Here is a 15,665-nt window from a genome sequence, read left to right on the forward strand (position 1 = left end):
TCTACAGCAGGTATGGGCAAACTTGTGCCCTTGCTCCAGATGTTTTGGACTTCAACTCCCATAATTCCTAACAGCAGGCTCAGGCCCCTTCCATTTCTCTCTCGGCCGGAAAGGGCCTGAGGCTGCTGTTAGGAATGATGGGAGTTGAAGTCCAAAACACTTAGTGGGAGGAGGGCCCAAGTGTGCCCATGCCTGTTGTAGATGCAACCAGTGGAGAGTCCACGAGAGCAGAAAAACCCGAACTGGAAGAAGGGAAGAGAGGCCGCAGAGAGAGAGAAGAGAAGCCGATCCCTCCTCCGCGCATGCGCGCCGCGTGTCTCCCCTTCAGTCTCTGGCTCCTCCCCTTCCTTGGCCTCCTCCCCGCTCCCTCCCTCCCTCCCTCCTCCGCTGCCAAACCAATCAATCCGGGCAGCGAGAGCGGAGCGGCGCCACTTGGAGCTCCGGCAAGAGAGAGCGAGAGAGCCAAGGACGAGGGAGGGATTGAGGGAGGCTGGCCCGAAGCAGCAGCAGCAGGAGCCGCGGCGGCAGAGGTGCCTCGCCGGGGAAGGCGCTGCGCGAGGTAGGAGAGCCCCCTCCCTCCTTCTCTCCCTCCCCTCAGCCCCTTCCTCTCCTCTCAGGCGACAGGTGCAGGCGGAGCGGGAAGCGCAGCCCCCTCCTCTCCCCCCCTCCTCCCTCTGCTGCTGTCCAAGGTCTGCTCCTATTCCCCCCCCCCCGCAATGCCGTTGGTAGAGGCCACGTCCCTCCGCTCATGACAGCCCCGCCGAGGCTGAAGCGCTAGGGTGGAGGGTGCCTCCACTCTCGGGCGGGAGGGGGGGAGGGAGAGGGGTGCTGGATAAAGAGGCGCGAGGGCTGCGCCAAGGACCCGGATGTCCTCAGGGGTCTGTCAAGACACGGGGTGCCGGGGCCGCCTCGCAGAGCTCAGGGAGGGAGAGAGGGAGGCGCGCCTGGGCTGCAGCGCTCCCCCTCCCCCTTCTGCCGCCTGCGAGGTGGTACAGCCCACTCTGGCGCTCCGGGCTCCGGCTCTGCCAGCCAGGCCTCCTCCCGCCGGAGGAAGAAGGGACGCCCTTCCCGGGAAGGGGGGAGGCTCTCCCCGCACCCCTCGCCCCCTTCCCTCGGGCACTCTCTGGTTTGACACCGTTTCACAGACTTTCATGCCTGTGATACAGAAGGATGCCCCAGTGAGTTCATTTGAGGCTTCCTTTCAGCAGCTAGGATGGCAACCCCAAGCAAGCAGGCAGGCAGGCAAGCAAGAGAGAGAAGTGGAGTGCATGTAAATATCAATATAACAACAACAACAATTCTTGTGTAATTTATATTGTTATATTTATATCCTGCTTTTCTTGCATCACCATCATCAACATTATGATTATATTTAGACACTACTTTTCTTGCATCACCATCAATTATTATTATTATTGTAAATATCATATTTATAACCTACTTTATCATTAGGTTCTTGTGGGTTTTTTCGGGCTATAGGGCCATGTTATTATTATTATTATTATTATTTGCTTTATTTCTATACCGCATTTTTCAGCCCTTAACAGGCGACTCAGTGCGATTTACATGGTACAATTATCAAACAGTGTCAGTGCAATTAAAACAAAACAACGCAACAAACAGGATCAACAGCATCAATCCACAACAGTTAACAATCAACAAGACAGATCAACAAAACAGACAGGATGCTTGCCATAGATGCAGGTGAAACGTCAGGAGAAATGCCTCTAGAACATGGCCCTATAGCCCGAAAAAAACCCACAAGAACCTAGTGATTCCAGCCATGAAAGCCTTCGACAATACTTTATTATTATTATTCATACCCTGCTTTTCTTGCATCATCATCCCCAACATTATTATTATTATAAATATTATATTTATACCCTGCTTTTCTTGCATTACCATCAATAATAATAATTATAATTATATATATTATATTTATACCCAGCTTTTCTTGCATCACCATCAATAATAATAATAATTATAATAACTATAAATATTATATTTATATCCTACTTTTGCATCACTATCAATATTAATATTATTATTATTCATACCCTGCTTTTCTTGCATCACCATCATCAACATAATAATAATTATATTATACCTGGCTTTTCTTGCATCACCATCATCAGCATTGTTGTTGTTGTTCTTATATTTATACCTTGCTTTTTATGCATCATGATCATCAACATTATTGTTATTATTATAAATATCATATTTAAATCCTACTTTTGCATCGCTATCAACTTTGTTATTATGATAAAAATTATATTCATACCTTGCTTTTCTTGCATCACCATCATCAACATAATAATAATAATAATAATACCCTGCACTGAGTCGCCTACGGGCTGAGAGAGTGCGGTATACAAATAAAGTAAATAAATAAATAAGTAAATTTTTACATTACCATTGTCAACATTATTATTATTATTATTATTATTATTATTATTATTGTATTTATACCAGGGGTCCTCAAACTTTTTAAACAGAGGGCCAGGTCACAGTCCCTCAAGCTGCTGGAGGGCCAGATTATAATTTGAAAAAAAAGAGTAAATTCCTATGCACACTGCACATATTTTATTTGTAGTGCAAAAAACACTTAAAACAATACAATAATTAAAAAAATGAAAAATTGTAACAAATATAATTTTATTAGTATTTCAGTGAGAAGTATGGGCCTCCTTTTGGGTGATGAGATAGGGTTGTTGTTGTTTTTGTTGTTGTTGTGTGCTTTCAAGTAGTTTCAGACTTAGGTTGACCCTGAGCGAGGGCCGGGTAAATTACCTTGGAGGGCCGTATTTGCCCCCGGGCCTGATTTATACCTTGCTTTTCATTCACCACCATCATCATTATTTTTATTATTACTATTATTATTATATGTATACTCTGCTTTTCTTGCATCACCATCAATTATTATTATTATAAATATTATATTTATATTCTGCTTTTGTTGCATCACTAACACATTATTATTATTGTTGTTGTTGTTGTTGTTATTATTATTATTATTATGTGTACCCTGCTTTTCTTGCATCACCATCATCAACACTATTCTTATATTTCTAGCTTGCCTTTCTCCCTTCATGAAGATGCAGAGCAGCTCACAACATTTAAAAAAACCAATGCAATTTATAATCTACCACATATAGAAATTCAGATAAAATTAAACCTGTGAGTCATTTCAAATCGCCTAAGTATTAAACATAATTAAAACACTATACCAGAGCTTTCCAGACATTCCATGTTGGTTGCTCACCTTTTTAGACAATCATCATTTCCCCTACATGGTAATTCAGTTTTACTAGCAAACTGGAGGTTAACCCAACCCCATATGAGATATATAGATACATACATAAATTATAACAATGTCTCATGAAAAACTTCCAGTGATATATATATATGATTTATTGCTTAGCCTCAGAGAATTTTTGTTAACATTTTTGTGACACACGCACTGCATCGATATATTAACACACAGTTCAGAAAGCTTTGCTGTAGCGACTCAGAGCAGCTCACAATATTAAAAAATAGTGCAGTTTAAAACCTACGATGTATAAACATTCCAATGAAATTAAGCACATGTTACTTGAAATCACCTAAACACTTAGAAACTGTTAATTTAAATACTATACAGTACCACCCCCTTGTTCTTCCACACTTTCTCCTTTACAGCCCTACCTGCACCCCACTTCCCTCAGTGCTGGCTATTTTTCCCTCCTGAGTTGCCAACTGAGGATAGCGCTTCATGTATCACAAAAGTGTGCATCATAATGCATTTGTTAGTCTTTAAGATGTAGGTTCAACGTCCTTTGCTTTCCAATGGTTCAGTGTACACAAACATTGTTTTATGCCCCTAACAAGACACAGACACGCATGCTATGTTTATGTTTGTAACACATACATTTATTCTGTGCCTAGACTTGGGTCCCATTGCAAATGTTAAAAACCTGAAAAAAATCCAAAATCTGAAAAAAAAAATCCAAAGATCCTGCTGGTTCCAAGCCTTTTGGATCAAAGATACTCAACCTACCATAATGCTCTGCTTTTACTACAGTAGAGTAAAGCCAATCAGGAGAATGTTTTGCTCTTAAAGCCCACTGTAGGCCGAAAAGGAAATTAAGTGTGAATCATATCCCTGGGCAAACCCTGCAGTCGGAGAAAATTGTTGACAGTTTATTTTAGCGTCTTTATGTCTCTTCCAATTGCACACAGATCTCTCTTTTTACACATACAGGTTCACTTCTTCAAAAGTAATACTTAAAAACTAATTTTAAGATGGGTTTACCATTTAATGTCTTGATAGAGGCCCAATTACTTTTTATTTACTTAGCAAATAGCAGCATGTTTGCAGTATGGATTATAAAAAAGTGTAACAGTTGGTCAGATTAAACCTACTAAATCAGATACAGAAGAGATCAAAAAAAGGTTTGGATTGCTTTTATGTTGTTTTGGATTCTAAATGATTTGACTTTCATGGATTCAGACAAAAACTCATTGGTTCCTTACCAGAAGTGCCAGTTTCCGGCTCATAGAAGTGGCAGTCTTTTGCTTTAAGAGTAAGAGAATTGCATACAGAATTTGCTGCCATCCCTTTTTTTAAAACTCTCGTTGAACACATGTAAAATGAATGGCAGATCATTTTCTAGAGAGAGATCATTCACAATAGTATTATTTGAGGGTCTTATAAATGTAAACAAGACCATCTCTCACAAATCTTCCTGGAATATGAGTTTTTAAACGAATCTATCTCATATCCCTTCACTCCCAAGAACCTAGGTTGTTGAGTACATGAGATGCATATTATCTTTACATCTGCAGTCTTACTCTTTAACATTAATGGAGGCAATATAACTTATCCTCTCTTTGGCATAGTAGATTTAAGTCTCTGCTTAGATGGTTTCAATGAAGCTGAAGTTTCAAAGTAGCTGAAGATAACCATTACCTTCACTAACATATCATCCAGAATGGCACAGTGTTCAGATTTACTAAGTGGAAATCTATTTTTGCAACCTTGGCAAAAGAAAAATGTTAATGAGACTATGAGATTGAACATTTTATTCAGGCAATCTGTTTAGGTAAAAGTGGGATCTCCTTCTTTCCAATAATCTTCTTGCTTTTAGCTTGCATACAAATTTAAATACTCTTAATTTTAGTGGATAAAATTATCGATATCTTACGGATCTTATTTCTAGTGTTGTATCGCTGTATTTAATTTTCATTACATATGACAAGCCATCTCTGAGAAGCAAGTACTTGCCTGAAGTCATTTCAAATATATATTTTCTTCATTCATGCTTTACGTTGTTTTTAATTACATGATATTTTAATATTAATAGTAAAACGTTTCACAGATAATAATTCATTGGTTTGGTCCAGACTTAGGGTGCATCTCCACCATTAAATTAATGCAGTTTGACACCACTTTAACTAACATGGCTCAGTGCTATAGAATCCTGGAATCTGTAGTTTGGTGAGGCAACAGCACTCTGTGGCAGAGAAAGCTAAAGATCTTGTAAAACTACAACTTACAGGGCTCCATAGCATTGAGCCATGGCAGTTATAGTGGTGACAAGCTGCATTAATTCTACAGTGTAAGTGCATCTTAAAATTTAAGTATGGTAACCTTATTAGTTTCATTCTCTGTTCTGAGCATGAAGATCTGATTTCATGGTTTACTTCTACATTTACTGAAGCATTTACCATATTTACTGAATATTGTAAGCTGCTTTGAGCTGCACTTATGAGGAAAAGTTGGATAAAAATAAAACAAGTCAATGAATGTGGCACAAGTGGCCTATTCACATAAAAGATATGCAACAAGTACAAGAAGGGGAAGGGGGGAATGCAAATTGCAGTAAATAGTTTGCACCAACTGGCCTGGTAGATGAACAGGTTGTATTCACACAATTGTTTACATAGGTTATATAATGTATTGTTACTGTCAAACTGTGTAACATGGTCATTATTATTGTATTTATTTATATCCTGCTTTATTTCTCCTGTAGGAGACTCAAAGTGGCTTAACATAAAAGCATCAGCATAAAATTTGAAATATAAAAATATGCAAATATTAAAACAGGATTAAATATAAACAGTATTTAAAAATTCCCAGTTAAAACCATTAAAATATTTAAAATTAAAAACTGCAGCACCCTCCAAATTGCTCTTAAATGCCTTCATCTTTAAAAGCCTGTCTGAATTAAAAGGTCTTAACTTGCCACTGGAAGGACAGTAGGGTGGGGGCCATTCTGACTTCCCTTAGAAGTCAAGAGTTGAGGGGCAGCTGTCAAGAAGTCCCGCTCTCTCATTCCCACCAACTGAGCTTGAGCTCATCATCATCATCATTTTATTACTTATTAAACGCCCTCCATCCAAGATGCTCTAGGCGATTTACAAGCTAAATTGTAAATAATAAAATACATACATACAGATATCGATAAAATCTTCATGGACGTGGAACTGAGAGAAGGGCTTCTCCTGAAGATCTCAGGGCCTGAGAAGGTTCATACAAGGGGATGTTGCCTTTCTTCCAATGATGAGCTAGTCCATGGCTCTTCTCTTTCTCATTTGTCCTTGCTCTGTGAAGTAGATCAAAGTAAAGTAACTTTGATCAAGGTCATCCAGTGTGACAAAGTTGTTTGAATGTAGGACTTGAACTTGAAAAATCTAACTTCTAGTTCCCATTGAGTTGTGAAATGCAGGCCTCATTTACCCTGCAGTTAATCCAGATAAGATGGAGGTACTCCTGGTCTTGCATAAGGTTGATCTGTGAATAGGGTTGAGTTGGACGGGGTTACACTCCCCCTGAAACCCCAGGTTCACAGTTTGGGGGTGGTTGTGGATTCCGCCTTAAACATGGAAGCCCAGGTAGCGGTGGTGACTAGGACTGCCTTTGCTCAATTAAAACTTGTGTGCTAACTGCACCATACCTGGAGAAATCTGACTTGGCCACGGTGGTACATGCACTGGTTACATCCCGTTTGGACTACTGTAATGCACTCTATGTAGGACTGCCCTTGAAAAGTGTCCAGAAACTCCAATTTGTCCAGAGAACAGCAACCAGGTTATTTATCGAAGCAGATTCCAGGAAACACACCACTCCCCTGTTGAAACAGCTCCGGCTTCCGATTGGCTTCCCAGCCCAATTCAAGATGCTGGTTTTAACCTATAAAGCCCTGCACAGCCTTGGGCCAGGTTACTTGAGATACTGTGTTCTCCGTTACAGACCATTAAGGTCTAGTAAGGAGGCTCTCCTCTCCACACAGTACAGGACCAACATGTATTTAAAAGCCACCAGAGAAGGCACATTCTCAGGTAGGCTCTGAAGCTATGGAACTCACTGCCAGAGGAAATTAGATCGGCTCCCACATTGATGTCTTTTAGGAAAGGTGGGAAGACCTTCCTTTTTGAAGCAGCTTTGAACTGCATGGGACACTTTAGAGTGTTTTTAACTTTCATTGTTTTAATGTGGAATATCTGGGGTTTTTTTTGAGCCCCCAGTGGCGCAGTGCTGAGCTGCTAAGCTTGTTGACCAAAAAGTTGCAGATTCGATTCTGGGGAGCAGCGTGAGCTTCCACTGTCAGCCCTAGCTTCTGCCAACCTAGCAGTTTGAAAACATGCAAATGTGAGTAGATCAATAGGTACCGCTCCGGCGGGAAGGTAACAGCGCTCCATGCAGTCATGCTGGCCACATGACCTTGGAGGTGTCTATGGACAACGCCGGCTCTTCGGCTTAGAAATGGAGATGAGCACTACACCCCAGAGTCAGACATGACTGGACTTCACCTATCTGTTTACCTATCTGTTTTAGTTGATGATTTATGTTCTATGTATGTTTTTAAAATGATATGAGCCGCCTTTGGAGAAAGGTGGCACAGAACTCTCCGAAATAAATAAGCTATCAGAAAGTATTGTTCTGCTTTCACATTAAGGCCATTTCAATAGTAAATTACATTTCTAAAAAGAATGTTTTTATTGTTACCACTACTTTATTGACAGGACTTTCTGTGTCTAGAAGCTATCACAGATCCCGATTGCCAAGTCTCTGGGACAGACTTCTGCTATCTTGAAGGAACAGGATAGCAGTGGATAATGAAGGCTATAATAATTAAGATAACATTTTCTTAGTGCTTCTTGGTTTAAGCTTATAACATCCTTATCAAATCCTTTACCAGGCAGAATAGGACACTTTCATCATTCAACTGGGAAGAAAGAATGCTTACTCTAAATTGTAAACAGTATTGAATGTTTCTCCTGCCACTACTTACTTTTATGGAGATGTTATTGACAGAATACCAGTAAAGCATCTTTAGTCATAGTTAAATTATCAAATGAGCTTACAAAGGCAAATGAATTACATTAAATCTTGGAGCACGTTTAGTAGTGAGAAAGTTTCATTTTGTGGAAGTTACTTCTGATAAAAATGAGTGGGATTGCCAGGTAAGATTGCAGTACTGCTTACACTTTAAGAGTTAGTGTCTTTGGGCTTATTCGGATTTAATTTCTAATAACCATTGGATTTAGCTGCATGCGTTTCTGAGTTTAATAGCCTGTTTTGTTATTATGTACTGTTAATCTGTACTTTTGGTGACCCTAAGTCTTTGAAACTCAGTATCTGAAATTGGGGTTTGGTTATTGTTGTTACTGCTTGGATGACCTAGTTTATGTAATGCAGAAAATGAAAGGGCATGTGTTCGCTAAAGTGTTGGCTTTAGACGTCTTAAAGCATTACCTAGCACCTCTTTCAGAGATGCCATATTTTTCAGCGCAAATCAATAGGCAGAGAATGAATTTCCACAATTTTGGGGTAGGCAAAGCTTTACTGAAGAAGGAAATAACTGTACTAATATTTTGAGCTGTAATATTTCTCATTCCCCTTGATGGGAAATGTTGGCATTATACACTCAGCTGGGATGGTGGCATAGATATTTCTGTTGTTTATTGCATCTGGAATCCAGGGGAAGAATATTTGTGGGTATTCTGGAAAGACAACTGCTTGCAATATACTCTTGAGTCTGTACAATACCTTCACAATTCTCCCTTGTGTGCTTCAAGTGTGCCTAGTTTTTTGAAGAGAAAAAGTGCCAGTGTGTGTATATACTTGACATCACATATCTGGGTTATCAGAGATTCATGATTTATAGTGAACATGCAGATTTTGTCTATCTCCTATGATCTGCCATGGTGTGAATGTGGAATGAGGAGGAGTTGATAAGACAATGCGTTTTGACATCAGTGAGTGATTTATTTTCCTCTCTTTTTGTAGTATTGTAGTAATGCAGTATTTTATGGGATGTCCATAAGCATTGTTAATTTGGCTGCAACTGCAATTGGCATTGGTTGCAGCTGACACTTGCAGAGCTTCAACTGGCATAAAAATGGCATATAAATGAACAGAAGTTTGTACCCTAATGATCAGATCTACATCACATTATACATTATTCTGTGATGTTGACTGTAAACATAAGTATGGAGCTGAGGCAGGGTTGCAATTGTCCCAGTACAGCCCACTCTATCATCTTGCCTAAGAATGGAAGGTTAGAGAGAGGACGATAATTGGCAATGGTCATGGGATCCAAGCTAGGCTTCTTTATCAAGGGACGAACCCTTGCCTCTTTTAGGTTGTCCAGGAAGACCCCCTGTTCAAGAGAGCCATTGATTATATTACTCAACGGATCGAGTAGACCTTCCAGGCAGCTCTTAACCAGCCAAGAGGGGCATGGATCAAGGGAACAGGTGGTTGGTTTTGCAGCAGCCAGGATTCCGGCGACATCTTCCCTGTCAAGCGGAGTAAATCGGTCAAAGATAGGCCCACTAAGCAGCCACAAAGTCTCGAGCTCACTCAAGGTATCGACTGTAGGGGGCAGTTCCTGCCGAAGCATGGTGATTTTATCAGTGAAAAATTTCTGGAATGCCACTGCTGTAAGAGCCGTGGTTGCTGGGTTCTGGACTAAGGGAGCCGGACTGATCAAAGCACGAACAATTTTGAATACCGCAAATGCTTACTTTGCGTAATGGGTTGAGCCGTCCCTGCCAATAGGTTACATGTGTCTACCTTTTTTAAACAATATTTTTCTTGTTTCAACTTTACACGCTCTTGCTTACACTTAGTTTCCATAGGTCATATTTATATACATTTTATTTCCATGTAACATTGCCTTTATCTGCACCCTCTCCTTTTATACATCCTTCTCTTTAAAAAAAATTGCTGCTAGATCTCTAAAAGTACACTCATTGGGGGGGGGGGGGGGGGAGGAAGGGCATTTTCAGCTCAAAATTATTTCAAAGACTAGTATGATGCTTATTAATAGGTATGGTAGTTACTGCATTTTGTGTTCCAGGCATTTCTGAACCAATTTCAATAGGGGACCACAACAATCCAGCAGCGGAGCTCTGAAGTAATGTGCTACACGTAGCAACTTTACTTGCAATATATTGCATTTTGAGGATGATGAGGATGTAATAATGTTGTTTTTACAAAACATGGTGGTAACAAGACCCAATATTTTGATGAATTTAGCCTATTTCATTTATGACAGTGTGCCACTGACTTGCAAATGACACATTGCTAATATAAAGTATATTGATTCTGTAGGGCATTGTGTATTAATTTTAGCAGATGGATAGATTGATTTATAGTCCTGGCTCCAAACTTTCGATCAGTGCGGAAACTTGCCAGATACATTAATCAATTTTGGTTGGTAATTTAAAGTTTTCAATTTATACTATGTTGGTTTTGGATGGTCTTGAAAGTAGACCTTGAATAATTAATGGATATTTTGATAATGCACAACTAAATATAGCATTTCTCTTGCACTTTTTATTATTATTGGATAGCTCTATCAGTAAATTATTAAAAAGGAAGTTAGTCCAGAATGTTTTGAAATGTTGCATGAGGGATCTCTTAAAACAATGGTTCCTGGCCTATGGTCCTCCAAGTGTTTTGGACTTCAGCTTCCTGAATTCCTGACAGTTGGCCCTTCTGCCAGTGAGGGTTAGAGGGCTCCAGGGAGAGATGGCAGACTTTATAGGCTTATATGAAATCATTTATGTATTAAACGTTTCATGGTAACTAGCATGGGTTAGTTAAGTACCATTTTAAGATGCTTCTGGACCTACATGGAATTGTTCTTAGGCCTCTTCTACACTGCCATATAATGCATATTATCAAGGCAGATAATCCACAGTTGGAAGCAGATAAGCTGGATTTTACATGGCATTGTAGAAGGGGCCTAAGAGACCATCTACACACATGCACACACACATGCAATTGCTGGAAATGATCATCCAAAATTTTCAGATGTGTTGTTGTGCGGTTTTATCACCTCATCCATTGTTTTTCCATAAGGCGTGAAGCTCTGCCTAAACCTTCACTGCCACCAAACATGAAGACTTCCATAAATCTCATGGTACACTCCCAGGAATGAGAGCTTTCCTTTGCCCCACCTCCGCCATCAATGTAAGTATCCCCTCCTGTCCTATTGCTCTGGCTACCAACTATGAGAATTCCCTCAAAGTACTGTGTGAGCTGTTGTGCAACTTATAGCCCTACTGGGCATGACCCGTTTGTATTTACTGATTCAGACAACTTGTCTGAATCCAAGTTTCTAATGTGTAGCATTCCCAGATGCCAACATCATATACAAAAAAACAACCACAAACAAACCAGAAATTGAACATGAAAAGAGATTGATTATATTCTTTTATGTATTTAGAACACAGCTCACACACTTTTACACACTGCACTCCCAGCTAATTCAAACTCTTAAACACCACTAATAATTCCTAAACCTGACAAACACTAAAAACACTTATCTTTATTTCACTCACTCCTTTCTTCTTTCCCACTAACATTTTTGACTGACCATAGCAATTGTCACCCCAGTTGTCTGTCATCAAACTAATTCAGATCCCATTAGACATTTCACCCATCACAACTCTTCGCTTTCCATCCCTTCCCTCCTAAGAGCTCCTTATCTTATTGCCTCACATAAACAATACATATAAATCCCAATTATCATAAATTAAATAACATTTTAAATCCCAAGATATCATAGTTGGCACCAACAGACAAGTTATGTGCAGCAGTATTCATGCCCCCCCCCCTTTTATTCAGGAAATCTTAGGGATCACTTCCTCCAGCATCATTTTGCTATTCAGATCTGAGAGAAAGCAGGATTTGGGTAATTTTGTTCCTCCCTTGAAATACCATGAATCCTGACATGAATGTGTTATTTTTGGTTTCTCTTCCAGGAAAGATGTGCTGATACCACATCATTTTATATGGTGTTTCTGGCAGAGATCAGAGTTATGCGGGAACAAATGTTCTTTCCTAGATAACAAGGATAAGTACTTCAGAATATTCTTAGAATCATTCACAACTCTGATCAGAAATGTTATCGGAGCATAGTTTAGCATAGATGGTTTGTTTAAGATTTGTTCCTTAGAAGAAAAAGAAATCCTGCAATGCTCAGATCTGCAGCAAATGCTACATGCTGCTGGCTGCATCCTAGAGGCCAGACAGGCATGATGATTAGCCACTGTAGGAATAGCCGTTGGCATCCACGCATTTCTTTGAAAATTGTACTGATGGTAACAGCAATCAATTAATTGCTCTGCTGATGCCCATAACAAGCAGTGGAATTACAATTTAGAGGGGAAGGCATTCTTAAAGCTTCCTAGCAGATGTATCTGGAAAAATGAGTGTGGTTTTAGATATGTAAACATTTGGCACAGTTTGAAATAGCATGATGTGTGAGGATCTTTACTGATTTCTGGACAAGGTTAGGTTATTTAAATTTGCTGTCTCGTGGGTGATATGCATCCGTCTGTTGCTTTAATCTGAATGTTTTACTTGTGTCAGTCTTCATCCTAAAACAATTGGGAAGCATTACATATTTTTTCTTCAAAAACTTTTTATCTTCAAGATAGAAGAATCAGCTGATATAATGCTGAGGCAATGGAGTTTTGGGGTGATGTTTTCTAGAATTACTCCCTGAACACTCTTCTCATGCCTCCTTCATGTAGTAGGGGAAGGTGCTCCTGACATGATCATAGATTCATAGAATCATAGAGTTGGAAGAGACCTCATCGGCCACCCAGTCCAACCCCCTGCCAAGAAGCAGGAATATTGCATTCAAAGCACCCCTGACAGATGGCCATTTAGCCTCTGTTTAAAAGCTTCCAAAGAAGGAGCCTCCACCATACTCCGGGGCAGGGAGTTCCACTGCTGAACACCTCTCACAGTCAGGAAGTTCTTCCTAATGTTCAGATGGAATCTCTTTCTTGTACTTTGAAGCCGTTGTTCTGCATCCCAGTCTCCAGCAGAAAACAAGCTTGCTCCCTCCTCCCAAATATCACAATGTTGAACCCAGTGTGATATTTGCCTCTTCTGTATATATGATATAATAGTATATTTGCCTGTTTTCAGGCATGTTGCCATGGGCGGGGGGGCTTGAGGGGCTTTACACTCCTCCCCCCGAAATTCTCATGGTGGTCTGCGAGAAGGCCTTACTGGTACAATATTTAAACTGTTATGTTTATTCATGTTATTATCTGATCACCATGCTCAATATATCCCATATGCATGGGGGTATTGGGGTAACGATACAAAAGGTTTGGTAGGGTAGACCCTTTTTCACTCGGACTCACACTCCCCCCCCCCCCCCAAATCAAAATCCTGGCTACGGGCCTGCCTGTTTTGATTAACTTTTGCATATTTAGAATAGTTCAGAATTACTGATTTTAAGTAATTCTTTGTATGTGTAATGTAGTGTTACCATAGCATGGGATCATGGCAATAAACCTAGTGGAGCCTTGATGGTGAAATTTATCATGTTTCTACCTTATCTATATATATAAATCTAAAAGTGGCGTCGAACGGGACAGCAAAACTCAACCCCCCCCCCCCCAACGAAAATTAACCAAAATTCCCATGTACCTACCACAACCCACAAGGTACAAACAAATCGAATCAAAGTAAAAAACAACACAACAACACACAAAATGACAAAACAACTGAGCATGCGCAGTGGCACCCAGCCGCAACTTCCCTGGCACGCGCACATGGCCTACCGGCCAACGCTCCCTCCGTGCAAGCCACGCCCCCATCTTCCTGCCGCGCCGCTTCCTGCCCTGTCAAAACCATCCCTCCTCCCCCTCCTTCATCTAACTCAGCCTTCCTTCGCCTCCCACCCCTTCCCTCCCTCACTCAATCCTCCTCCTCCCACCCCCCTCCGGTAAGACACGCCCCCTTCCTTCCCCGCGGCGGGCCCAATCAAGGAAGAGGAAAAACATCGAAGGAAGGAAGGAAACAGAGAAGGAAACATGGAAGCAAAGAGTGAAGGAAAGAAGGAAAGATGTAGAGAAGGAAGAAAAGAGAGAAAGAGGAAATGAAGAGGGATGGAAAGAAATGGGTAGAGAAAGAAGGAAGGATATAAGGAAAGAAAAGGAAGGAGGAGCTAAGGAAGAAGAGAATGAAAGAGAAAGAGGGGGGAAGGAAGGACAGAAAAAAGGAAGAATGGAAACAAAAACCAAAGGAAGGAAGACAGGAAAGAGGCAGAGAAGGAAGAAACAGAAAGGGAAGGAAAAGAAAAAAGGAAGAAGGAAAGAGGAAGAGAAGGAAGGAAGGAGAGAAGGAAAGAAGAAAAGGGAATGAGGGAAAGAAGGAGAGAAAGAGGGAGGTAAGGTGGGCCACAGCAGCGCGTGGCAGGGAAAGGGGAGGTAGTAGGACTCCCAAGACCCAACATAAAGCACGAGAAGGGTTTGGTAAGCAATGGGAAGGAAGAAAGGAAGGAGGGAAGGCAGGAAAGAAAGAGGTACCGAAGGAAGGAAGAAGAGAAAGTAGAAAGGAAAGAAAAATAAAAGGAAGGAAGGGCAGGAAAGAGGTAAAGAAGGAAGGAGAAAAGGAAATAAAAAATGAAAGAAGGAAGGAAACATGGAGGGAAGAAAGGAGGCAAAGGAAGAAAGGGGGAGGGAATGAAGGAAAGAGAGAAGGATGAAACCAAGGAGCGAAAGAAGGAAAGAAAGAAAGAAAGAAAGAAAGAAAGAAAGAAAGAAAGAGGTAGAGAAGGAAGAAAGGAGAGAAAGGGGGAGAAAAAGGGGGAAGGAATAGGTAGGTACCTCTCTTTCATAATACTCCAGATATCTACCTCTACTTTGAAAAGATTTACTATAGGCCACAGCAACGCGTGGCAGGGTACCACTAGTTGTACATATGTGTTTAATTCTCTCCTCTGCCATCTCCCCTCTTGACTTTTTACCATAATATACAGATTTTTCTGTATCCAAATAATAATAATAATAATAATAATAATAATAATAATAATAAGCATTTCTTATAATCTGTTGCCTCCAGAAGGTCAGCTGCAGAATATAGATCCTGGAAGGAAGCAAGGGACTTCCTGGCAGTGGTCATCACTGCCTTTTTTCTTTGCCCTGTAAAAACAGGAAGAAAAACATCAGCCATATAATAAGCTTTTACATTCACACTTAGTAAGATATAAATATACAGTGGAAGTGTGCACGGAAAGTTGTTGATATGTGGAAACTTCATTTGGAGCTTCTAATGCAACAAGAAGAGAGGATTTTGTTTTCACAAGGGATTGCAGTTTTCATGTTGCTTTACAATTCAAACACAGAACCTTTTTTCCTACCCATTT

General features: G+C 40.5%; 1 protein-coding gene across 4 annotated transcripts in view; it reads left to right on the plus strand.

Moving 5' to 3' along the window:
• Window positions 1-374: 374 nt before the first annotated feature.
• Window positions 375-15,665, plus strand: part of ADARB1 (adenosine deaminase RNA specific B1) — a 79,146-nt gene continuing 63,855 nt past the window's right edge. For 2 of the 4 annotated variants that reach the window (XM_067469899.1, XM_067469888.1), the window contains exon 1: window positions 376-559. Coding sequence is in view for 1 of the 4 variants with exons in the window: in XM_067469884.1 (XP_067325985.1) it covers window positions 1,152-1,178 (27 nt within the window). In the remaining 3 variants the exon portion in view is untranslated. Of the gene's footprint in view, window positions 560-1,136; window positions 1,179-15,665 lie in introns of those variants that run through there. The other 2 variants (XM_067469893.1, XM_067469884.1) reach the window with 2 other exon arrangements.

Source organism: Anolis sagrei, chromosome 1 (genome assembly GCF_037176765.1).
Source record: "Anolis sagrei isolate rAnoSag1 chromosome 1, rAnoSag1.mat, whole genome shotgun sequence".
Lineage (NCBI taxonomy): Eukaryota > Metazoa > Chordata > Lepidosauria > Squamata > Dactyloidae > Anolis > Anolis sagrei.